This window comes from Pinus tabuliformis, chromosome X (assembly GCF_031772625.1).
Source record: "Pinus tabuliformis cultivar Carrire ecotype Pingquan chromosome X, CPIR1, whole genome shotgun sequence".
In the NCBI taxonomy this organism is placed as follows: domain Eukaryota; kingdom Viridiplantae; phylum Streptophyta; class Pinopsida; order Pinales; family Pinaceae; genus Pinus; species Pinus tabuliformis.
The window spans coordinates 438,551,746-438,578,214 of record NC_142308.1 but is presented as its reverse complement, the minus strand read 5'-3'; the positions used below and the strand labels follow the sequence as shown (position 1 = coordinate 438,578,214).

Genomic DNA, 26,469 nt, shown 5'->3' with positions numbered 1-26,469 from the left:
TTGTATTTATTTTTAGAACTTACATGGTAAATAACTTGTTAATTAAATAGAATAAGTAGGCATAAATAAATCAGAAAGTACATGAAGGATTTCTAATAGTTAGACTTAGAAATTCCAACATGGTATTAGAGGGTGGTTGTAGATCATGGGAGAACTGAGGGCATCAAGCAGATCAACAACAATAGAAACAACTGTCCTGAGTGACAGAAGCTGTTCCTAGTGGAGAAGCAGCAAGGGAGGGGTGACGTAGTGCTTGTGTCATCAAGTTTGAGCCTGGAGGAGGATCAACCCAGTAGCAGAAGGGAGTAGACCTGACCTACGCAGTGATCAATCATCTTTCTCAATCAAGAAGGATTGACGCCCGTGGCCAGGAGGTGCGAATTTTGTTGGTGCCGGGATTGCGCAGAGCGTAAAAGCTCTAACCTTTAGTTTGTTGAGGCATAGGAGGCTGTGGGTAAGGTGCGAAGTGAAGCTGGTGGGGTACTATGGTCAGAAAGTACCTAACAGGGCAAGACCAAGGAAGAGGGAGTCGCTGCCTAGGATTTCTAGCCAAGAAATCCGGATCAATGGTGTAGCTGCACTAATGATCGGAGTGGGGCATCTCGACATTGGAAGAGGGTTTCCAGGAGGGAAATTGAGGCTCAGAGGGAGTCACACCGAGAACTTCCAGAAAGGAAGTAGAGGAGCAGCGAAATGGCAATGAACGAGGTAAGAGATTAGGATAGACTGGACGGAGCCTCAAACTTAGTAGCCTGGAAGGCCATAATCTTGTCCGTTCTAGACAGGAATCGTCTCAAGCACTTCGCCTTGAAGACGATAGCGATCCAAGTTGACCCAGTTGAGAACGACAAGTACGAGGAGGCAATGGCGAGGGCAAAGAGCATCATCCTTGATGGGGCCAAGGACCATGTAGTACCACATATTGCCGAAAAGGAAACGACAAATGCGATGTGGGAGGCCTTGACGAAATTGTATCAACATACTTCCGTGCAGAGGAAGATGCTACTAGAAAATCAGCGGCGGTCATACCAGATGCAGAAGGGAGAACATATTGACACCTTCCTCGGTCGATTGAAGGAGATCCAGGATCAATTGACTTCCATAGGGGCCATGCCGGATCAAAAATTGATGGTGAGGACAGCCCTGAATGCAGTCTCAAAAGAGTGGGAGGTGTTTGTCCAGAGTATACGGGGAGGTCGACCCTTCCAGATTGGGAGGAATTGTGGGTGGCTCTTTGCTGAGAAGATATCAAAAGGCTGACCAAGGCGGGAAGCAGCGACAAGGGGGTCAGAATCAAGAAGGAGGAAGAGGAGGATGCTGCCCTAGCATCTGAGGGAAAGTAGGAGAAACAGAAGAAGGACCTCTCCAAGGTCAAATGCTTCGGGGAACTGGGTCACTATGCGAGCCAGTGTCGGAGGAAGAAGAGCAAGGGAGAGGCTTTTGAGACCAAGGCTGTGCCAGCAAAGGCGGAGAAGGAAGCGGAGACAGATGATGACTATACCATGAGTGCTCACACGCCACTTGAGAGGAAGTGGGGAGACATCGAGCTGTAGTCAGACGGAGTACAGGTGATGAGGGGCAGGATCCTCGAGGTACCCAACCTCTTGGATTATACCTTACTACGGGAGCCCTGAAGAGGAGTAGCAATACTGGCGGATGTCAGTAGAGACAGATGCGGATGAAGCGACAGAGGGAGATACAGTGTAGGATTCCCAGGACAGTGTGAGGCAACAGTGCGAGATGCATGGAGTTGTTCAAGCAGCGCAGAGATCAGAGAAGGGGCACTTTTCAGCGACAGAGGGAGTTTCAATATCGAGGGTGTCTCTATCTTGACAGAGATGTTAGAGTTGGGAGATCAGTTACTTACTTCTCAGTAACTGAGTTGCAGTGCCACAGTTAGCAGTGGTAGTGCCATGGGTAGCACGATGCAATATGATGAGAGGGGCTGCCGTACAGATGTAGCAGTGATGTTGGGCAGTAGGCCTAGCATCAGCACTAGGACCGATGCCGGATGATTAGGGTGATGCTTAGTCAAGAGTATTACTAGAGCACAGTCCTCGCTAAGAGGGAGTGTTGATTTGGGGTAGCATCGGATGTGCTCTAGCCACGAAAATTGGTGGAGAGGCTAAAGCACATGAGATCTCCAATACCTAGAAATGGTTTGGGAAGATTCTAAATAGTTTGAGAGATATTAAAATAATTAATATTTTTAATGGAGTCCCTAAGTCTAAACTTAGGGAAAATAAAATATTAATGTGAATTAATATAAAACTGTGTTAGAAGGGTCCAAAAGTCATGGATCAAGCCAGAGTTAATCTTAGCCGTTGATTAGGGACTTAATCTCGACTGTTGAATTGTCAACGAGAAAAGTATAAGAGGAGGCTTGAGGGTCACTTGGAGAACACACCGAGTTGATCAAGAATTCGATTTTTTGGGGCAGGGCTTGCTGAGGAAATCGAAGGAGTGATCAGAGTTGCAACTGAGGGGCAGTGAATACAGAAGCAGAGAGGCAGAGAGGGTACCGGGAGCATCAACGTAGAAGCCGGGAGAGAGGGACGTAGAGCCAGCTAGAGGCCATGTAGAGCCAGTCAGGGCCCACACAGAGGTAGCCAGGAGCTGCGCAGTGCCAGAGAGAGCCAGCATGGGTGACACAGAGGCTCTAAAGGCTGACGCAGGGCGAGTTGGGGTGACGCTGGGCCAGAGAGGCTGACGCAGTCCCTAGAGGCAGACACTGGGGATTTCGTGGGGCAGATTGGAGTTGAGAGTTGTGGGATTGTTCATCCGGGGTTTTAGCCGGAATATCTGTCTTCGACTGAGAGGTACTACTGCCGAGATCATTCTTTGTTGGGTGAGCTGGTTTGGCACCCAGATTGTATTATGAAACTGCTTAATAATAAAATCCTCAGATAGTTGCGCTGGTTTTCCCGCATTGGGTTTTTCCGGGGACATTGGTCCAAAAACAATGGTGTCACTTGTGTTCTTGTTTTTCCTTCAGTTGATGATCTATAATGTGTTGAGCATGTACTTGTATTTATTTTCAGTATTTACATGGTAAATAACTTGTTAATTAAACAGAACAAGTAGGCAGAAATAAATCAAAATTACATGAAGGATTTCTAATAGTTAGACTTAGAAATTCCAACAAAAAACACGTAGCAACATGCTTTTGCGGCATCTCATGATCGCACATGCTTAATGTTAGGCCATAAAATCAACAAAAAAATAAAATATGCAAAACTTTAATGTAAATGCAACTAATCTATTATGAGAAATATCATATAATGTTAGCTCTAATGCAAAAATCAATATGCAATGCATCCTACCCTAGCATGCATATGGTACATAATTAATACTGAGTGTAATCATAAAGCCAATGCCACCAACATATCATCAAATCAATATAAATGTGCCGGCCTACTCATGTAGTAAATTCCACACCGAATGTGGACACATTCATTTGGATGATAAGGCCGGTGGGAGGTATGAAAATAGAACGCCCACACCTGGATGATCTTGTGAGAGTAAGTAAGAAAATGATGTAATCTAGTCCATGAGATCCATGAGGAGGTAAGAAAAAGATATCACCATTTTGTGGGTGATATCCCTAGGAGATTTTTTTTACCAAGATGGTCCTCAGCCGACAGCTAACAACCCCTTGCAACCACCAACTAGCTCGTTGATCCAGGTGGATGTTGGTGGCCACCCACCTATCCCATTTGGACCCCCACAACTGTCTCTTTCAGTCTTTTCAGTTTCCTAAATTGCAGCACAATTTACTATTTTTAGCAGTTTTTCGGGTCCTGAACTTCCGGAGCCGTTTTGAGGCCCTAAACGACGTTTTTTTGGGAATCTGGGGCAACATGGGTCCATGGACCCATGTTGCCTCCCAAAGTGGTAGTACTCGGATAGATCTTTCTAACGAGCTATCGTACGCATCAAACGGAGATTGTATGCCAAAGTTACGACCCCGGGAAATTGATGTACCAATTTACCCAAACGGGGCCCACAATTTGGCGTTTCATCTTCTAGGGTTAGGTTTCGGGATGTGAAGGGTTTTCCATTGTTTCTCAACAATAAATAGGCCTTTGAGCCTCATTGTAACACAGTTCGGAACAGTTCAGAGGCATGTAGTCGCCACATCTCTTCTCAGAGATAAGCTACCATCGCCCTAGCTGGTTTCTTTCCATTTCTGTTTGTAAGCATATTTCAGTATTTTACAGTAATGAAATGAAGTATTATTTCCGCTGCAACTCAGTATTCATGGTTATCTCATCTCTGTATTTATGGTTATCTCTGTAATTTATTGCGTTCCTGTCTAAATCCGGATCAGTGGTATCAGAGCGGTCTGCTTTTTCTCTGTTTTTCTTTGCATGTCCCCAACGAGGTCAGGATATAAGGAGTTAGGGCTTGAACTGGTCGAACCTTTACAAGACCAGCCTCGAAAATCCCGACGGCCTCCCATGGCGGATGAGAAGAAAGACGAGGGGGCAGGAGATCCCATCAAAATCTTGCTCGAAGAAGCGCTCGAGCGGCAAAGGAACGCGATGATGGATAGCTTTGCGCAGATCCTTCAGCGGCTACCTAGAGGCGACGCATCGGCTTCCAACAGCGACTCTGGAAATGCCACACCCTTCAAGGTACAAGTTAATTTTGAAATCCCCATCTTTGAAGGTAAAATAGACGCAGATGCCGTAGATAAATGGTTAAATCTGCTAGATGGGTATTTTTCTGTTCACGAATTTTCAAGTCGGGAAAAGATTATTTTCGCTCTTCTCAAAGCAGCCCCCCACGTCAAGGATTGGTGGGAGACCTACTGCGAGCAGAAGGATGAAAGTACAGGCTCACTATTTTCAGCCGCACCCACTTGGAATGACTTCCGGGATGCCATCAAGGAGCAGTACTACCCTGTCGGAAGCTATGAGGACAAATACATCAAATGGACCACACTGCGGCAGGGACGAGACCAAGATGTGCCGGAGTTCACAAACATTTTTCATACCCTTCGCACACAGTTGGGTATCAAAGATACTGAGCTGCATCTGGTACTCAAATACCGTGGTTGCCTGCACAGATACATCCAGGAAGAGATGGGGTTCTTGAACATCTCCTCACTCGGCATAGCATACCGATACGCTATCAAAATCGAGCAAAAGTTCAAACAGAAGAAGCGAGACTTTGGATCTGCAAATCCGAAGCCCAAAGGACAAAGCCAAGGCGGGATGACCCAAGACAACCCGTCGAAGCCACAAGAAAAGAACAACACCATGAAGCCGAAGAAGGACACAGGGAAGTGGTGTGAGTTCCACAAGAGTCCCACTCATAACACAAGTGAGTGTCGGACCAAGCAGTCGCTGGTGGCTGAGTTGAAGGCTTCCGAATCAGATGCATGTTCCGATCCTGAGCCAGAACCCGACAAGGGGAATGGCAAAGGGAAGCAGATCATTGATGCGGATCCTAGTGCCACTGTTGCCACCGCCAAGATCAAGAAAAATGAGCCCGAAGATCCAGAGGAGGGGGAGCGTCTTTTCCACTCACAGATGTGGGTGAAGGGTTCACCGCTGCGATTCATTGTCGACAGTGGTAGCCAAAAGAACCTGGTTTCAGCAGAGGTCGTGAAGCGGTTGGGCCTACCGACTACACCGCACCCGCAGCCATACAGTATCGGGTGGCTTCACGAAGGACGAGATCTGAAAGTTCGCCAGCAGTGCCGCCTTCCCTACAGCATCAAGCCCTTCACAGACGAGGTATTGTGTGATGTTACACCTCTGGATGTTTGTGATGTATTATTAGGCCAACCATACTTGTGGAGGCGACATGCTGTGTATGAGTCAAGGCCTCGTGCTGTCATTATTTCTTTGAATAATTCATTATACAGGATACCGGAGGTAGCCCCACCTACCGCCACATCTTTGATCACTACCAAGAAAGGCAGCAAGCTCATATCACTGGCCAGGAAATTCATCTGCCTAGTTCACTCCCAAAGTAAGGGGAAGATCGTTGCTACATCCATGACCCCTGCAAAGGGTTCCTCCACGCAGCAGCAGCAGCAAAGGGATACGGTCATGACAAAACACAGGAACAACTTCTCCTCACCCACATGGGTACCACACAAGTTTCAGGTGGGCAACAAAGTCTGGTTGCATCGACAGAAAGAACGCCTTACCAGAACCCATCAGAAGCTCAGACCACACCGACATGGTCCTTACAGCAGTACCAAGGCTATGGGGAACAATGCTTTGGAGCACAACATTCCTCCATTCCTTCACCTGCACCAAATGTTCAATGTGGACCATTGTCGACCATGCTTCCCGCCATCACTGGACACATCAGAGATTGCAGGACAAGTTCAGCAGATGGAGGAACTCAACGCAATGGGGACCATTGCTTCCTAAGGGGGGAGGAATGATCCAGGTGGATGTTGGTGGCCACCCACCTATCCCATTTGGACCCCCACAACTGTCTCTTTCAGTCTTTTCAGTTTCCTAAATTGCAGCACAATTTACTATTTTTAGCAGTTTTTCGGGTCCTGAACTTCCGGAGCCGTTTTGAGGCCCTAAACGACGTTTTTTTGGGAATCTGGGGCAACATGGGTCCATGGACCCATGTTGCCTCCCAAAGTGGTAGTACTCGGATAGATCTTTCTAACGAGCTATCGTACGCGTCAAACAGAGATTGTATGCCAAAGTTACGACCCCGGGAAATTGATGTACCAATTTACCCAAACGGGGCCCACAATTTGGCGTTTCATCTTCTAGGGTTAGGTTTCAGGATGTGAAGGGTTTTCCATTGTTTCTCAACAATAAATAGGCCTTCGAGCCTCATTGTAACACAGTTCGGAACAGTTCAGAGGCATGTAGTCGCCACATCTCTTCTCAGAGATAAGCTACCATCGCCCTAGCTGGTTTCTTTCCATTTCTGTTTGTAAGCATATTTCAGTATTTTACAGTAATGAAATGAAGTATTATTTCCGCTGCAACTCAGTATTCATGGTTATCTCATCTCTGTATTTATGGTTATCTCTGTAATTTATTGCGTTCCTGTCTAAATCCGGATCACTCGTTGTGCCGCTTCTCCACCAACTAGCTCGTTGTGCGGCTTCTCCACCACCTGAGCTAACCATGTGGTCCTTCATCCATCTGTCTTTGTGCTCTTCCTCTTCCACTCAACGTTGATTTTGCTGCTGCAAACTACTGCAAAACCCTCTTGCGCCCAAACAAGGAATTTGGTTAGCGAAAATCTGAGCTACTGCTGCCTCCTCTGCTTGTTGGAATTACCTTTTCTGGCAAGTCGATTTTTTCTACTGACCTGCACTGAAAATCAAACTTGTTCAAGCAACTCGCACTGCTTGGCTTAGGCTTTGCGTAGCCTCCAGAAATTTCTCTTGCTGCTCCCTCTGAAGAATGAATTTCTTCCTCCACTTCTGAGCTTCCTTGTTTGTTCAATCTTGCTTTGATACCATGTGAGAATTTCACTACAAAAATCCTATTGCAACAACTGGAATTGTGTCTTCTAATTGTAAATTAATTTAATAGTTTATTGCTACGACAACAACAAAATAAACGATTGCAATCTTCACAAAAATATTGCGGAAAATAATAGTGTTGGAAACTGAGAAATATGCACACACACATAAAATATGACACTTATTTTTGGACAAATGTCCCCGGAAAAACCCAACTTGGGAAAACCGGTACAAAAGTTGAGGGTTTTAATTATTAAGCAACAGTGAAATTATCGGAGTACAATCTATGCATGCCCAATTGGTTATCCAATAAAAAAGTATTTGGTAAAAGTAATTAGAGAAAAATATTCTCTCAGTCCACCAGAAACGCCGACATTGGCTCCTCAAGAAAATCTGGTCGTCCAAACCATTGCGCAGACCCTTTGCGCAATCTTTGCGTTGCCTCTTGCATGCTTGGCTCTGTTTAGCCTCTAATCAAGTCATCCTACCTATCTCTGCTGCTAGAAGTGACTCTCTGGGCCTTTCGAAGACTTTCTCGGCCTCTGGATGCTGAATCGACTTCCTCTTAGCAAATCGAACTACTTTGCTGAAGCTTCTATGCAACCATTGCGTGGAATACTTCTGCCACTTGGTGTTGCCTCTTCAAATCTGGAAAGCTTCCCTCGGATCACTGTCCCTACCCCTCTCTGTCTCTGCTTCCCTTCTCTTGCTCGAACTTTCCGACAACTATTGCTACTCTCTAGAAGAATATAACTGCCCAAGGAAATCGATCTCAAGTGTATGTTCTCCATCTACCCATCAACCTTCTCTGATAATCTCCAGTTGGGACTCCAACGACCAAGATTAAAACATAATCGATGGATGAGATCATATTCAGACTAATCTGTGTGAGTTTCTAGATGATTCACACCTTTCTCAATTAAGATTGATTAATTAACCAATTTTCCTAAGTTTAGACTCAGGAAATATTTAAAAATAGGCTAATAATCTAATTGAGACACTTCTTGGTGGAATTTCCAGAAACAATTTCTGGGTTATGGGGAACTCCTGTGTTTCAGCCTCCCCACAAAGTTTCGAGACTAGAACACTTTCGTTGCTATAAAAACTAACACAGTGTAGGTAATACAACAGGAGAAATCGAGCTAGTAGATTGAGTAGTGGGTGATAGAGGTGCAACACAGAGGTTCTACGGAGGAGTCTCCAGTTTCGGAGAAGCAGTGAGAGGAGTCTATATTATTTCTCCAGGAGGCTGGGCAGAGCCTCAATTAAGCAGTTCTATTCAACCAAAGAAGGGGTGGATTCAGCTTTCAGTGGCGGGGGAATTTCCAGGAGGCTAGAAGAATCACTTCCAGAGGCAGCAACATGCTAGACATCACATCAGAGGCAGTTTTTGGGTAGCACGAGTGGGTCCTGCGCAGAGGCTGCGCATAAGGTTGACGCAGAAGTGTTCCAAAGCTAGTTCTGAAGTTCAAATTGTTGTGGGATTTGCTTGAGGAGGAGGCTAAATATCCTCAAATATTTTTGCTAGTATTTCTCTTAGATAGAAGTGCTAGTTTGGCGTCATTTTATTGTACTAAGAAACTCTGTTGCTGCATAATAATAAAAACCCTTCTCTACTGCACCAGTTTTCCCACATTAAGTTTCTCCGGGGACATTTGTCCAAAAATAATTGTCATTTTTATGTGCGCTAGCGTTTCTCATTTCCTATTTTTGCTTCCATAGTATTTTATTTGGTGAAGAAATTGCAATGTGAATATTTTTTTATTTTGCTGTAAACAAAATAAAATGCATAATTAATTTATCTGTAGGGAGAAATATTTCCAGTTGCTGCATTTCAAGGAATTTTCACAAAACTCCATGGTGGCTAGTTCTCTCCTAGCTAAATAGTCAGCATCAATGAAATTGTGGGAAGCCCCACTATCGACAAAAACTGTCGCCTTGTGCCCCTATATAGTTCCCCAAATCTTTAGAGTAAGATATCGAGGAATGCCTGTGAGTGTAGCAATGGCACCACCTTTTTCTTCCTTTGGGAGTTGCTCACCCTCCATCTCTCTAAACTCCTCATGTGGCTACTCCTGCTCATCCTCCTCGTGCTCATTGTCGGAGAACACTTCAATGTAATGAGCCTTCCTTTGTGCAGTGCGTCGATGCCCTGGTGCCCAAGGTTCTTGGCATGTGAAACACAATTTCCTTCTCCTAAAATCTCTTCTAATCTTCTCATCCAATTGTTTTCTCCTTGTCCACTCCCTTTGAGGAGGTCTAGTATCCTTTCCCTTGGGTGGGAAGGTAGATTTGATGGGTGCCTTGGACATAGGAATTGTATCCTGTAAATCCCTTGTCTTGCTGACTGTGTCTTGTAAAGTAGTTGGCCTGTAAGACCTTACTAGCCCTCGTCGAGGTTCGGCCTATCCCTCAACAAATAGTGTAATCCTCCTAGCCTCAGACAGATCTGGCACCATGACTGACATCCTCAAGAATTCTGATATGTAATGTTCCACACTACCTGTTTGCTTGAGTTGTGTGAGCTCCCTGAAATACAACTCTGGATCTTTACGGTCAAATTTCTCTATTACTCTTTGAGCAAAATCCTCATAGGTCGTTATGTTGGCTTGACCCAAAGTGGTTAAATCATGGTACCACCAATCATGCGCCTCTCCTTCCAAATGCAAGGTGGCCAACTTGATGGCATCTGCCTCTGTCACTTGGTTCAGCTGAAAATAAGTGTCAAGTTTTTGAATCCACGCCCTTGTTGTACATTTGGTAGAACCATCAAAGTTTGGAAGGGTCAGCTTCCCAACAGTTTGTTGCAATTCTGTGTTCTGTATAGCTGCTCATCCACCTCCTTTGCCTTTATTACCACTTTTCAGGAGACAAAAGTCTTTGAAAGTAATTGCATCTTGGAAGGCATCTCCCATGGACTGGTATTCCTGAAAATAATCAGGCAACGACGTCTTCTTTATCTGCAGGTTCTGATGGATTGACAGGCAGGAATTTGGGCTTGGTGGGTCGAGATGATCCACTATAATTTTGAAGGCGGTTTTGGGGATTGGTAGCTGCAATATTATAAGATGTCCCTATTCCTTCTTCTGCATAAGAATCCCCATTACTGCCTTTATTCTGATTCTGTTGCCTCATCTCATCAACCATTTCTTTCTACCCCTTTGCCAAGTCATTTAAAGCCTTTAAAAGACTCTGGAATGCTGCTTCTTCCCTGCTTAATGTGGTTCTTGAATCTCCCGTTTGAACCTCCCTTGACACAGTGAGAACTTCTTTCTGCAAAGGTGAATTTATCTCTAAATCTATTGGCAGCTGTCTTGCTTCTGTATCTGTGCCTTCTATATGTCATGTTCTGGAAAATCTCTGAGGTTATGTGTCTTGACACCACAGCTGGTCAAGACCATACTTTGATACCACTGTAATATACCAGGGAATCTTCAAGCGATTGTTAGAATTATTTAGACAACTTCAAGCAAATGTTTCCAAAAATATTTGAAAATTTCTCTGACACCTTTCTACAAACAGTTAGTGTGCAAACTCTAAAGTTTCACTTTCAAAATAACAAAAAACTTTTTGTCAAACAATTTGAGAGCAAACTTGAAAGAACACTTCGATACATTTTTGAGGCAAAGTCTGATATTTTATTGAGAGCCAGAATTCAAGATTTGCAATGCCATTGGAGTGTAGCACCTGGAACGTGCTCCAAACTAATAAGATGACAGACTTGATAATTTGCAAATTCTCTTGGATGCACAGGGAACAGCTCGGCCTCCTTCACTGTCATGCTGCTACAACACTTCCTCTTGTTAATGCTTTGTCTAAACTATGATGGAAATGGACTCAACCCAAAGGATATATCTCAGATCTGGAACTGACATATGGTTCTTTTCTTCAATTATGGTCACAAGAACTCAATCGAAATTTGAAGAGAATTTGACCCTCTCTTCTATTGAAATTTCTAAGTTTACTTAGTTTAGAAACCCTTCATGCACTTTTTCTGATTTATTCCTACCTACTTGTTATTTTTCTTTAACAAGTTATTTACAAAGTAAATACTGAAAATAAACACCAGTTCATGCTCAACATATTACAGATCAACAACTAAAAGAAACAAGAACAAACACACCACATGACACCATTATTTTTGGACCAATGTCCCTGGAAAATCTCAATGCGGGAAAACTGATGCAAATATTTGAGAGTTTTCTTATTAAGCAATATCAGAGTACAATCTGGGTGCCGAAACTGGCCTACCCAACACAGAATTTCCTTAGCAGCTATACCTCACAGTATGAGAGAAATCTCTTGGCTAAAACCCCGAAAAGCCCTTCCAGCAGTTCCTCAGCACAAAACTGCTTTGCAACCCCAGCGTCTGCCCAATCTGGACTGTGTCAGCCACTCCTAGACCATTGCTGGCCCTGCGTCAACCCCAGGAGGCCCTGCGTCAGCTCTGGGAGCCTCTGCGTTAGCTCTGGGAGCCTCTGCGTCGACCACGCTGGCCCCTCTGGTGCTCTGCGCAACACTTGGCTGCCTCTACGTGGCCCTGCGTGAGCCCTTGCTGGCTCTGCGTCGCCCTCCTTGGCTGCTGAGCTGCTCTCCCGATCATTGATTCTCTCTCTTAGCAAACCCCGCTCTAGAGAATAGAATGATTGATCATCTGGTGTGTTCTCCAAGTGACCCTCAAACATCCTCTTATACTTTTCCTGTTGACATCTCAATGGCCGAGATTAAGTCCCTAATCAACAGCTAAGATTAGATCTTGCTTGATCCATGTATTTTGGGCCATTCTGACATAGATTCATATTAATACACATTAATGTTTTAATTTCCCTAAGTTTAGACTTAGGGACTCCATTAAAAATATTAATTATTTTAATATCTCCTGATCTGTTTAGAATCTGCCCAAACCCTTTCTGGGTATTGGAGATCTCATGTGCTCCAACCTCTCCACCAAATTTCGTGGCTAGAGCACATTCGATGCTACCCCAAATCAACACTCCCTCTTAGCGATGACTGTGCTCTAGCAATACTCCTCACTGAGTATTACTCTGATCATTCGGCATCGGTACTTGTGCTGATGTTAGGCCTTCCTGCCGAACATCCTCTGCACTACTGCCTCTTGTACTACTGCCCATGGTTCTGCCACTGCCACTGCTGCATTTGTACGACAACTCCCTCTGCATCCGTGTTGGTGCTGGTCCTTTCTCCCAGCGCTGTATCCGCACTGCACCTCCTCTCATCATGCTGCATCGTACTGCACTGCAACTCAGTTACTAAGAAGTAAGTAACTGATCCCTCAACTGACCTCCTTGTTGGGCTAGAAACACCCTATGATGCTGAAGCTCCCTCTGCCGCTGACAAGTGCTCCCTCTCTGACCTCTGCGCTGCTGCAACAACTCCCTGCATCTCACACCGTTGCACACCTCTCTGTGCCTTCTTGCACTAGTGCAACACTTCTATGCCTCTCGCACTGTTGCAGCTTGCTAGCTCTGCACTGTCTCGGGACTCTTGCACTGTAGCTCTCTCTGCCGGTCCATCCGCATCCGTCTCTACCCACTCAACCAGTCCTGCTACTCCTCGTTGGGGCTCCCATAGCAAGGTCTAATCTAAGAGGCTGTGTACCTCAAAGATCCTGCCCCTCATCGCCTGTAGTCCACACGACTACAGCTCGATGTCTCAAGTGGCACGTGTGCACTCATGGCACAGTCATCGTCTGTCAAAACTTCCTTCTCTGCCAGTGCTGGCGCTGCCTTAGTCTCAGAAGACTCTCCCTTACTCTTCTTCCTTGGGCACTGGGTTGCATAATCACCGATCCCCCATAGTGGAAGAACTTGATCTTGGAGAGATATTTCTTCTTCCGCTTCTCCTGATTTCCCTCAGATGCTAGGGCCACATCTTCCTCCTCCTGTTGAACTTTGATCCCTTTGCTGCTACTACCTGTCTTCGATTGCCTTTTGATCTCTTCCCGGTGAAGAGTTGCCCACATCTCGTCCCAAGGTGGGAGAGTCCCTCTGCCCAGGATACTCTGGACAAACACTTCCCAATCTTCTGAGACAACATTCAGGGTTGTCCTCACCATAAGCTCTTGATCCGGTGTCGCTCCTATAGTAGTCAATTGGTCGCGGATCTCATTCAGTCCTCCGAGGAAGGTGTCAATCGATTGACCTTCCTTCATTTGATACGAACTCATTTGGTTCTCAAGCAGCATTCTTCTTTGCACAGAAGTATGCTGTTACAGGTTCTTGAGAGCCTCCCACATATCAACTACTGTTTCCTTCTCAGCTATATGTGGTACCACATGATCCTTGACCCCGTCAAGGATAATGCACTTGGCCCTCGCCATCGTCTCTTCGTACTTGTCGTTATCATTAGGGTCGACTGGGATAGCTATAACCTTCAAGGCGAAGTTCTTGACATGATCCTATCAAGCATTAATAAGATTTTGGCCTTCCAGACTGCGAAGTTCGATGCTCCATCCAGTCTATCCTGGTCTCTTACCCCGTGTAGTGCCATGACGCTCCTCTACTTCCCTCCTCGAAGTTCTCTGTTCGACTCCTCTGAGTCTCTACTTCCCATCTGAAAGTTCTCTTCTGGACTCACTCTGAGTCCTGATTTCCTTCCCGGAAATCCTTCTGCTGCTTGTTGAGATGTCCCCTACTTTGATCTTCTTGTGCAACTACATTGTTGATCCAGGTTCCTTGGCTAGAAACCCTCGGTAACAACTCCTCTGGCCCTGCTCTGTCAGGTATTGTTTTGACTACAGTACCTCACCAACTCCACTCTGCAATATTTTTACAGCCTTCTAGACTCCAGTGACTGCCTCTCTGTGAATTGCGTCATTCCCTTTCTGCCTCACGCTGGCTCTGCGTCACCCCAGATGGGTCTGCATCAGCCCTCTGGCCTTCTGCGTCAGCAACGCTAGCCTCTCGAGGCTTTGCGCAGCTCCCTACTTCTTCTGTGTGGCTAGCTCTGTGTCACACTTCTTGGCTTCTGCACTGCTAGAAACAACTTCTGTCACCTCGGGACAACTGTTTTCTACTGCTATTGCTCCGCTCGGCTGATGTCTTTTAGTCCTTCTGTGATCTGCAATCACGCTCTGATACCATGTTGAAGTTTCTAAGTTTACTTAGTTTAGAGACCCTTCATGCACTTTTTTTGATTTATTCCTACCTACTTGTTATTTTTATTTAACAAGTTATTTAAAAAATAAATACTGAAAATAAAAACCAGTGCATGCTGAGCATATTACAGATCAGCGACAACAAACACACCACATAATACCATTATTTTTGGACCAATGTTCCTGGAAAAACCCAATGCAGGAAAACCGGTGCAGCTATTTGAGGGTTTTCTTATTAAGCAATATCAGAGTACAATCTGGGTGCCGAAACTGGCCTACCCAACAGAGAATTTCCTTAGCAGCTATACCTCAGTTTGAGAGAAATCTCCTGCCTGAAACCCCGGAAAACCCTTCCGGTAATTCCTTAGCACAAAACTGCTCTGCAACTCCAACATCTGCCCAATCTGGATTGTGTCAGCCACTCCTAGCCCAGCGCTGGCCCTGCGTCAACCTTCCTTGGCCTGCGTCAGCTCTGGGAGCCTTTGCGTCAATCACACTGGTTCCTCTGGTGCTCTGCGTAGCACTTGGCTGCCTCTACGTGGCCCTGCGTGAGCCCTTGTTATCTCTGCGTCACCCTCCCTGGCTGCTTCGCTACTCTCTCGGCACAATCTCTACCTTCTCTGTTTCTTTGTACTCAATGCCCCTCAGCTGCTCTCCCGATCACTGATTCTATCTCTCTTAGCAAACCCCGCTCTAGAGAATAGAATGACTGATCATCTAGTGCGTTCTCCAAGTGACCCTCAAGCCTCCTCTTATACTTTTCCTGTGGACATCTCAACGGCCGAGAATAAGTCCCTAATCAACGACTAATATTAGATCTGGCTTGATCTATGTCTTTTGGACCATTCTAACATAGATTCATATTAATACACATTAATATTTTATTTTCCCTAAGTTTAGATTTAGGGACTCCCTTAAAAATATTAATTATTTTAATATCTCCTTATCTGTTTAGAATCTGCCCAAACCCTTTTTGGGTATTGGAGATCTCATTTGCCCCAACCTCTCCACCAAATTTCGTGGCTAGAGCACATCTGATGCTACCCCAAATCAACATCTTCTTGACACAAACCATCTAAAATTTTTACCATGAACTTGATGTAAACTGCTCCCATAAACCAGTCAGCCTTTGGGAATTAAGTGCTGGTATCATATGAAATTTGACCTCCTTTTTGGAATGAATCGACCCTCCTCAATGACAGAAATTGACCTCATTGATTGGCGCTGGAAATTCTGAAGGTGACTTCATTAATCAGCTTGTCCCTTGGAGAAAATGATGAAACAACTCGGCTCCCTTTTGATCAATAACTCGGTCTTATTCTTGACACGGCAAACCTTTGAAAATCCCTCCTACAAATCGGCCTCCAATTTCTGAATGCAAATATATATATATCAGCTCGGCCTTTTAGACACAATAGTCACACCCTTCTTGGCACTGTAATCTTTTGGTACCAATAAACTAGAAAGGAAACACGATCTCCTCCTTTGCTTGAGATAATTCGGCCTTGATGGGTATGAAAAATAATTTGGTCTTCAATAGATCTACTCAGCCCTCTTTCTTGATCTGGAAGAATTTGTTCCCTTGATGAATGCACTCGTCCTTGATGAAAGCTTCAGGAATTCGTTCCTCAAAACCTTGGTACTTGGCCCTCTTGAAGGGAATAAACTCAGCGTCTTGAAGATTGTATGGCCCTGCAAGCAAACTGATCTATAATGCTGTAGCTTCTCTGCAGCAATCTCAGTTAGAAGTTCAGAAATAAACAAGGGAAAAACAATCTAACTAGGGTGGCAATAATGTCCACCGAAGGAGGAGGAAGACTAGCTAGGGTGGCAAGAGATCCACCGAAACTAGAGTGAACATTCCGCTTGAAACCCTCAAGATCAAAACTCACTTGAGCTTATCATCAATGACAAAAGATATGATGGAATAAAATGATCAAGCATTGACCCCCATCCTCCTTATAATCTTCATTTAGCCTTCTCCAAGCTTCTAGATCTTCTTTTAATATTATTTTATTGACGAAGTCACTTTTTCCGCCAAATTGACTTTTGCCCCTTCTTTTAATAAAAATACTTTGCCCCTTTTATATTATTATTTATAATTTACCCTTTTTATTTAATAATATCAAAACTGGGTAAATTTTCCATGGATCTCCTAGATAAGTTTTTCTTTCTTGCTAGACTATAGGAGATAACTAGGCAAGCGGAAACCATGGCTCCAGCTCATGAGATAGGGGACATTACATAGGCCTTCTCTTTGTGGTGTCCTGTTAGCACTAGGGGTACCATCTTCATTTCTGGCCATGATCAACCTTATATTGTGTTGGGTATTTTTAAATCCACTCACACGTGTATTTTGGCCTTGTTGAACCCTATCTTGAGTTGGTATTCATGCACCCACTCTCATTTGCTGTCATTCTTGAAATTCTAATAATTGATCCTAGATCACAGGATCTTGTGTTGGCTGTGGTTATTTTATTTTATTTCGTTTCCACTTTATCTAACAACTAACCATATTGGACATTGTATGTTTTCAGTACTATGGTTGGCATGCATACAAGGGCTATATTGGCTTTGGCTTATGTGCATACAATGGCCACGGGCTCAGATAACTGTCGACCTTATTGGATTCCAGTAGCAACAGATAACTATCGACACTAGATCACAGGATCTCCTCTTGGCTTTGGTTATTTGTTTTTCATTTCTGCTTTATCTAACAGGTAACCACATTGGACATTGTATGCTTTCAGTGCTATGGTTGTCACTGATACAAAAGCCATATTAACTTCAAGATCTTGTGCATACAATGGCCATGGGTTCAGATAACTGTTGACCTTACTGGTCCAGTAGCAACAGATAACTATAATTTTCTTCTAATATTCTGTACTACATCACAGGCTGTCATCTTGCCTTTGGTTATCCTGTGTTTATTTCCACTTTATGTAACAACTAACCATATTTGCCACTGTACGCTTTCAATCATGGTTGTCATGGATACAAAAACCACATTAACTAGAGTTCAAGATCGTATGCTTATGAATAGTGAAAATGTAAGAATACCACAATTATATCTGAACCTATGTAGTTTACCTGTGTATTCTGTCTGCTTCGATATATAATTTATCTCTAGCTTAAGTCTTTGATCAAATAATGTTTGTCTTTTGAACTGGCAAGTCTAAATCAAGTACTTCACGGTTTATTTCATGCCTCAAGTGAGTTGTAATTTCATTTTCTTCTGACAGTTCTGGAGAACATACATTCAAAGGCCCATGGTTTTGGTTGGGGCAAGCCTTGGTGCTGCTGCTGCGATAGACTTTGCTGTTTTATATCCTGAATCTGTAAGTGATATTTATGTTCTACTAAGTACAAAATGCTCTACTATTTCCATCAAATACTATTAAGACAAGTTTTATAGTTTTATTCTAATATTTAACACTTGAACAATACATTTAGAGATATAATGGAGCCGCTGGTTCTGCTTTTTTACCGTTTCAGACATGAATGTTAAAAATGAACTCTCTAGATTCATCATTGTCTGAACTATTTTGTTTACCATATTCTTTCTCATTATGATATCAACACGAGAGAGGGTCTTAAGTACTACCTTTGAGTTACTCAACATCGTTTGTAGTATATAAAATTGTGATATATCTCTTTTATTCAGTTCAGAGTTAATATTCATAGAGATTTTTTCCATGTGGTAATTAAACAGATTTTTGTTAATTATTGGTCTTCCATGCAAAGAGAACATTCCATGCTAGCTTGATCCCTGTTGCTGAAAAATCTTGTAGGCCTTGTGGAGGAGCACCCTACAAGGCGGTCACTAGACCAAGTGACAACAATAAGGTAGCAGCCCGCTGTCACCACAGCTACTACCCCCTGCTCTTTATGGATTTTCACCAATGGGAGGAGTCCCAATATATAGGTCACCTGAGAGATGTTCTAGGCTTAAAGGTATAAGGTGACAAAAAGGCTTCTAAGGGACGAGTCATCTTAAGGGCAAGGCTCAATTGACGAAGAAGAGGTAATGCGCTTCCCTTAGATAAACCAATTTAGGGCATGCTAGACCTAGGGCATGAATAATAGCTTGGAAAAAGGAATGTCTCGAGGTCAAGGTGTAAAGAAAAGGTCTCCAACAATGAGTATTAGCACAACAAAGACACTCAAAACTTTCAACAAGCCCTCAAGTTGAAGCTTAACCACACTAGGGTTTTATCCTAGGGCAAACACCAAGGCGAGAGAAATTATGGATGGAAATGGAAAGAATGGCCACCAAGAGGAATGATTTTGAGGCAACCACTACAACCCTTGATGTTGAAACTTTCCAAGACCAAAAATTTCCCTTCTTAGCAAATTCGCAATAAGCCCTAATTGAGCCACTTGGCCTTAAGAGGGCCGAATTAGAGAAAAGAGAAAGAAATTTGATTTGTGGATAAAAGATGACTTGATCACCAACTAGACAAGGCTAGTTCCTAGTCCTTGGGTGGATGGAGTCTATGGATTCTTAAGATAAGCTATAACTTGCAAAGGAGTAAGGATGTTTGATGCCCTAACACAAACCCTAACTATTGCCTTTGTGAGGGATCAAGGTGACTTGGGAGAGCTATAATCAAGAGTCACCAAGGGTATTGCCATTCACATATTCTACATGAGTAATGCATACAATGAGACCTAGATTCTATGCAATTGATTTTCAACAATTTAGAGCACAATAGAAAAACCCTAGATCATCAATTTATTCCATACATTAGACAAAAAAATCAGAATTTTTCAATAAATAAAGCTCACTTACAAGACAATATGCTTAAACAATCCTTTATTGATCTAAGACTTCTCCAAAATCAAGAAAGTAGCTCCAATGAACAAGAATACTCTATAGATCACATCTTCACCGAAAAATAGTCCAAGAGATGATGATGAGAATGAAAAGTCCTCTCCTCTATTTATATGAGGAGGATGAGTTCATTTAGCCTAAAAGCCCCCTAATGACAAGTTAAATCACTATAATCCCTTGGGTTACAAGCCAACCCAATTGCTCTCAACAGAAATGCTAAGAAAAGTGCACATTTGTGAGTCGTGAGGCCTCTAGGGCTAACGTCATCCATGAAGGAAGCTCCAAATGCCAAGCGTTGATGCCACAAGGTGCCAAGTGTGATGTAGTAGCATCTAAAAATCATCATTTGAGGGTTAGCCCTCAAATTTCTATCAATGGATCTCAGTGGTCCCCAAAATATGTTAGAAAATCAGAAAGGCAGAAAGATTTTCTTATGTTGCTAATTACTTGTGATATTCTTGTTGATTTCTGGTAGCATCAGATGTGCTCTAAGTCTCAAATTTTCCAGGAAAGCTTAGGCACATGTATTCCAAAGAACCCAAAAAGCGTTTTGGGAAATTCCACCCAGAAACAATTTTATTAAAAACAATTAATTATTTTTAATGGGACTCTAAGTCTAAACTTAGGAAAATAAAATAATTAATGGGTATTAATCTAATTGTGGGTGTAACTTCTAGAAGAAGATGAGGATCAAGTAGAAATGATCTTAACCATTGATTAGCTTCTAATCTGGGCCGTTGAATGTCAACGAGGAGATTATTTAAGGAAGCTTGAGGGTCATTTGGAAGATACATAGAGAGTTGATCAGTCAGATCGAATTGCTGAAGCTTAAAGGCAACACAATGATTTGTGGTGATCACTCAAAGAGGGGCAGAGGGAGTTTTGGCTGGAGGATCTTCTCCGAAGACAAGAATACTTAACAGAGAGGCAGAGAGACACATAGAGGAGGCAATGCAGAGGGCAGAGAGGGTGAAGCAGAGCCAGGAAGGGCTTACGCAAGGCCCATGCAGAGCAGTGCAGAAGCTTTCCACGCAGAAGTCCGAATTTGCTGAGGAGGCTCACGTTTCTCAGCGGGGAGGGCTGGAAAAGACTTCTGAGGGCAAATCGATTCCCAGTTGAGCTAACGCAGGGCTTTAGAGGATGACGCAGGGCCCACGCAGGGGCAGCGCAGAAGTAGCTGGGGAACTCATTGGTTCAGCGGTCGGATTAGCGGGGACTTGTAGTGTAGAGTGAGGTAATCTCACTAGTTTCTTCTGCTAAGTGATTTTCTTTGTAATTGGAATGCTGGAAGGGAATCCAGAGATTGTATTCAGAAATATTTCAGCTTAATAATAAAACCCCCAGATCTGCTGCATTGGTTTTCCTGCATTGGGTTTTTTCGGGGACATTTGTCCAAAAACAACTGTCATTTGCGTGTATCTTTCTCTATTGTTCAGTTTCTTGTTTCGGCATATTATTTAATTGGTGTAGGCTGTAGTGTATGTATTTTGATGTTTTCCGTAGGAAAATGCAAATAACTTGTTCATGTAATCTAACAAGTAGAAGAAATATCATCAGTGTTGTAGTAGGAATTCCTGGTTTTAAGGAATTTTCACATGGTATTAGAGCAGTGCAGGTGAGACAAGAAGAACAGTGTTAGAGAACCCAACGCTGAGCAAAAAAGAAGATAAAAAAAGTTGCAGGAGGTAGCAGTTCGAATCCCCAGAGGGTTTCCGCAGCCCAAGCCGGGAGGGCAAAATTTTCGAGGCAATCTCTCTCTGAGTGGGTCGACAAAGAGGAAGGGCTTCCAGATCGAAATTTTGTTGTGGCAGAGGGAGCAGCGTTGAGCCTCAATGTAAGGAAGAGTTGGTGGGACACAATTTTTTTGCAGGCCATTTTGCTGGGCAGAAAGACGTTAGAAGAGAAAGAGAAGCACAGTGAGGGAATTTTTCCTCAGTAGACTTTCCACCAAGAAGTCCGTTTTCTTATGGGCAAAGCAACAACAGTAAGAGTAGAGACGAGCAGTTCAACATTTTCGTGGCAGAGATGGCAACCAGTGGGCTGAGAGATCAGGACAGGTTGGATGGAGTATCCAACTACGTCATCTGGAAGGCAAGGATGTCATTCCTTCTAGATGAGCATTCTCTTAACACTTATGTCGATAGCGTGGTGGCTGAGCTTGCAGATCCAGATTTGCTGGAGAAGTACAACGCAAAAATGGCGAAGGCAAAGAGAATGATCCTCGACGGAGTGAAGGATCATGTAGTATGTCACATCGCTAGCAGAGGGACTGCTAAGGAGATGTGGGATGCGTTGTCTACGCTGTATCATGGATCGTCCAAGCAGCAGAAGATGTACTTAGAGCATAAACTGAGATCTGCACAGATGCAGAAGGGGGAGTGCATAGATCCGTTCCTGATGAAGCTTCAGGAGACCCGTGATGAGTTAGCGGCTGTGGGGTCTACGCCTCAAGGGTCCAAGTTGGTTAGGCTGGCCCTCAATTCAGTCTCAAATGAGTGGCAAGTCTTTGTGCAGAGTATCCTGGTTAGGGCGACTTTGTCGAATTGGATGAGATGTGGGCAACTCTCAGTCAAGAGGAGCTGAGGAGAGACTTGGTCAAGTGTAAGCTTGACAGAAGCAGTAACAGTGGGTCGAATCCAAAGGAGGAGGATGAGAATGCAACCTTTGCATCGAAGGGGCAGCAGGAGCAGTGGAGGTGGAAGGACTTCTCGAAGATAAAGTGCTTCAGGTGTGGTGAGATGGGTCACTACCAACATAGTGTCCTCTCAGAAAGAAGGACAAAGATGAGAAGCACGATCTGAAGGCCACACTTGTGAACATCGAGGAGGAGGAGTTCGCCATGACAGTCGAGATACCTCTAAGAGGGAGGTGGGCTGATTTAGAGCTGTAGTTCGGATGGTGCCGAGGAGTGTCGGAGAGACAATTGCAATGGCTAGGAGCGCTAGAGACTGAACAACGTATAACATAGTTGGCAGTAGTGCACATGACATAGAGCAAAGGACAACAACAACATAGTAGATTCAGAGACTTAGCGCAGAGACTAGTAATAGTCAAGCTTCAACATTCACATGGTATCATACTGAACACAATTAGTTCAGTAATTTGGGATGTTTTTCCGTTGCTGATGCAGTAGCAACATCAGATTGCAGTGTAGGGGTAGTTGGCAGTGGCAGTGTCAGCAATAACACGAATGCAGAAATTCAGAGGGAGTTGTAGTACGGATGCAGTGTTGACAGTGGTAGGGTCAACAGCAGTACAAATGTAGCATTTGCGCAGTGGTTGGTGGACAACATGTTAGACATTAGCAGCACAGAGGACGATGTTATGAAGTCAGGGTGATGCTTCAATGAGAGGCATTGCTAGAGCAAATTCCTCGCTAAGAGGGAGCGTTGATTTCTAGTAGCATCGTATGTGCTCTAAGTCCAAAGAACTAAGAAAGCGTTTTAGGAAATTCCACCCAGAAACAGTTTTATTAAAATAATTAATTATTTTTAATGGGACCCTAAGTCTAAACTTAGGAAAATAAAATAATTAATGGGTATTAATCTAACTGTGGGTGTAACTTCTAGAAGAAGACGAGGATCAAGCAGAAATGATCTTAGCCATTGATTAACTTCTAATTTGGGCCGTTGAATATCAATGAGGAGATTATTTAAGGAAGCTTGAGGGTTATTTGGAAGATACATAGAGAGTTGATCAGTCAGATCGAATTGTTGAAGCTAGAGGCATCACAGTGATTTGTGGTAATCATGCAGAGAGGGGCAGAGGGAGTTTTGGCTGGAGGATCTTCTCCGAAGCCAAGAATACTCAGCAGAGAGGAAGAGAGACACACAGAGGAGGCAACACAGAAGCCAGAGAGGGTGACGCAGAGCCAGGAAGGGCTCACGCAAGGCCCACGCAGAGCAGTGCAAAAGCCTTCCACGCAGATGTCCGAGTTTGCTGAGGAAGCTGACGTTTCTCAACTGGGTGGGCTGGAAAAGGCTTCTGAGGGAAAATCGATTCTCAGTTGAGCTGACGCAAGGCTTTAGAGGCTGAAGCAGGGCCCACGCAGGGGCAACATAGAAGTAGCCGGGGAACTTGTTGGTTCAGCTGTTGGATCAACCGAGACTTGTAGTGTAGACTGAGGTAATCTCACTAGTTTCTTCTGCTAAGTGATTTTCTCTGTAACTGGATTGCCGGGAGGGCATCTAGAGATTGTATTCAGAAATACTTCAGCTTAATAATAAAACCCCCAGATTTGCTGCATCGGTTTTCCCGCATTGGGTTTTTCTGGGGACATTTGTCCAAAAACAACTGTCATTTGTGTGTATCTTTCTCTATTGTTCAGTTTCTTGTTTCGACATATTATTTAATTGGTGTAGGCTGCAGTGTATGTATTTCGATGTTTTTCGTAGGAAATTTTAAATAACTTGTTCATGTAAATCTAACAAGTAGAAGAAATATCATCAATGTTGTAGTAGGAATTCTCGGGTTTAAGGAATTTTCACAATTTTTATGTTCTTATTAACTTTCTTATGTTCTTCTTTTATCTTTATTTCATCAAGTAATTATCAAAATCAAAACATGAAGATTAGGGGCACCAGATGTAGGCAGACAACCAGGGCTAAAACCCCTATATAGGGGAAAACCCAGTCAAGAACTCTTTCTTCAATAATTCAAATTGGGATGGACCAAGACCGTAGACCAACAAACCTTCCTCCTCCACCAAGTTGTGAAAATTTCTAAATAGAGATCCAACTGCAGTGATTAATATTATTCCTTCTACTTATTAACTCAGAAATAAGCTATTCACATTGTTCTTGCAGTAAATATCGAAATAAATTCTATTACAACCTTCACAATTAAAATACCGCGGAAAGTGAATGTAAAGAAAAATACTAGCACAAGTATAACCACGATGACAGTTATTTTTGGACAATCGTCCTCGAAAAAACTCAATGTGGGAAAACCGATGCAGCAGATGAGGGCTTCTTTATAATTCTTCAACAAAAATTTCATGTACAAGATACAACTAGCAGAATAGAGGAGGAATCTCTGTGAGAAAATTTACAGACACTTCTTGACAAGTTTCTGATCTAGGAGAGGACGTGCTGCCCCCTCTGCGTCTCCCTGCTTCAGCTCCTGTGTGAGGATTGTGTAGTCCTAGCGTCACACTGCCTCTACACTTCCCCTCCTCTACGTCACAGCTTCTGCGCTGTCCTCCCTCTTCTCTGCGTCTTCTGCTCCTGCACCCTCGACTGATGTTGATTACCCTCACTCTCTTTTCCACTTGCAACTCTCCCTCTGATTCAATTTTGTCTTGCCAAACTTCAACTAGTGAGAAAATCGATCTTACTCAGGTAACTAAGTATCTGCCTTTGGTGTATTTTCCAAATGCCCATCGAAGTCCTTATAATCTTCTAGTTGAGAACCAACGACCCAGATTAGATTCTAATCAATGGATCAGATCATTTGGACTCAATCTTCGTCTTCTTCTAGAAGATTCTCCCACAGTTTGATTAATACCCATTAATTATTTTAATTTCCTAAGTTTAGACTTAGGGTCCCTTTAAAAATAATTAATTATTTTAATAAAACTATCTCCGAGTGGAATTTCCCAAAATGATTTCTGGGTATTGGAGAATGCATGTGTCTAAGCCTCCCTGCAAAATTTGAGACTTAGAGCACATCCGATGCCACCAGAAATCAACACTCCCTCTTAGCGAGGAATGTGCTTTAGCAATGCAACGTGTTGAAGCATCACCATGTTCTGTAACATCCCCCTCTGTGCTGCTGATGTCTGACATCTTGTCCACCAACTTCTGCGCAAATGTTGCATCTGTACTGCTGCTGACCCTGCCACTGCCAACATTGCATTTGTACTGCAACTCCCTCTCATTCCCTGTCACTGTAACTGAGAAATCACCTGTTTTTGCTACTAAAACGCATTCTCTACCATACCCATCTACTTTCTAAACTAAGTGAACTTAGCTCTTTCGAGAGCCTTTGTGAGTACGTCTGCTACCCAATCTCCTGTGGGGATGTACTGTAGCTGAATTGCCCCACGCTGAACACAGTGTTTGATAAAGTGACATATGATATCAATGTGTTTTGACCGATCATGAAATACTAGATTCTCAGAGAGTTTGATACAACTCTAATTATCGCAGCAAACCTTGGTCGCTTCCATCCTCTTTCGGAACAAACTCACAAGCAGTTTTCTAAGCCATATAGCTTCGCACGTAGCTATGCTGGCTGCCATATATTCAACGTCTGCTGAGCTCAAAGCCACGTACTTTTGCTCCTGCTGCACCAAGAGATCATTCTTGATCCAACACTGAAGTAGTACCCAGAGGTACTTTTTCGGTCTACTGAACTACCTGCCCAATCTGCATCTGTGAATCCATTCAATCTGATGTCATCCCCTCGAGAGTATTTCAACCCATATCCGACTGTTCCACGCACATACCTAAGAATGTGCCTAGCTGCTGCCCAATGCACCCTTTTCGGTTCCACCATGAACTGACTAAGGGTGTTGACAACAAAGCAAATGTTTGGCCTAGTGTTGACCAGATACATAAGCGACCCAATGAGCTGTTTGTACAAGGTGGGGTCCACCTCCTTGTCTCTTGATGCATCTATTTTCTTCTAGTTGGTGATCATGGGAGTAGCCATGGGTTGACAATCCTGCATTTTGAATCTCTTCAGAATCTCTGTAGCATATCTTCCTTGCCCAAGGAAGATCTCCCCATTCTTCTACCAAACTTCCAACCCTAGAAAATAATGCATCAACCCCATATCCTTCATGTCGAATTCTGCTTCGAGATTCTTCTTGCAATCCTGTATGAGCTTAGATGACCCTGTTAAGAACAAATTATCCACATATGATGCTAGAATCAGTGGTTCATTCTCTACCATAAATAGTAGAGATTGGGATCAACATCGCTCTTGACGAATCCCAATTGCTGCAAGTAACTATCAATCCGACTGTACCATGCTCTGGGTGCTTGCTTGAGCCCATACAGGGTTTTCTTTAATTTGCATACATGAGTTCTCTTCTCATGAGTTTCGAAGCCT

At 43.6% G+C, this 26,469-nt stretch overlaps 1 protein-coding gene across 1 annotated transcript in view; it reads left to right on the top strand.

The window, feature by feature from the left end:
* The window catches only part of LOC149140453 (alpha/beta-Hydrolases superfamily protein), a 316,859-nt gene that overhangs the window by 92,741 nt on the left and 197,649 nt on the right, over window positions 1-26,469 (top strand). Inside the window, exon 5 of the mRNA XM_089446544.1 lies at window positions 17,822-17,917. Within this exon, the coding sequence (XP_089302670.1) occupies window positions 17,822-17,917 (96 nt within the window). The remainder of the gene's footprint in view (window positions 1-17,821; window positions 17,918-26,469) is intronic.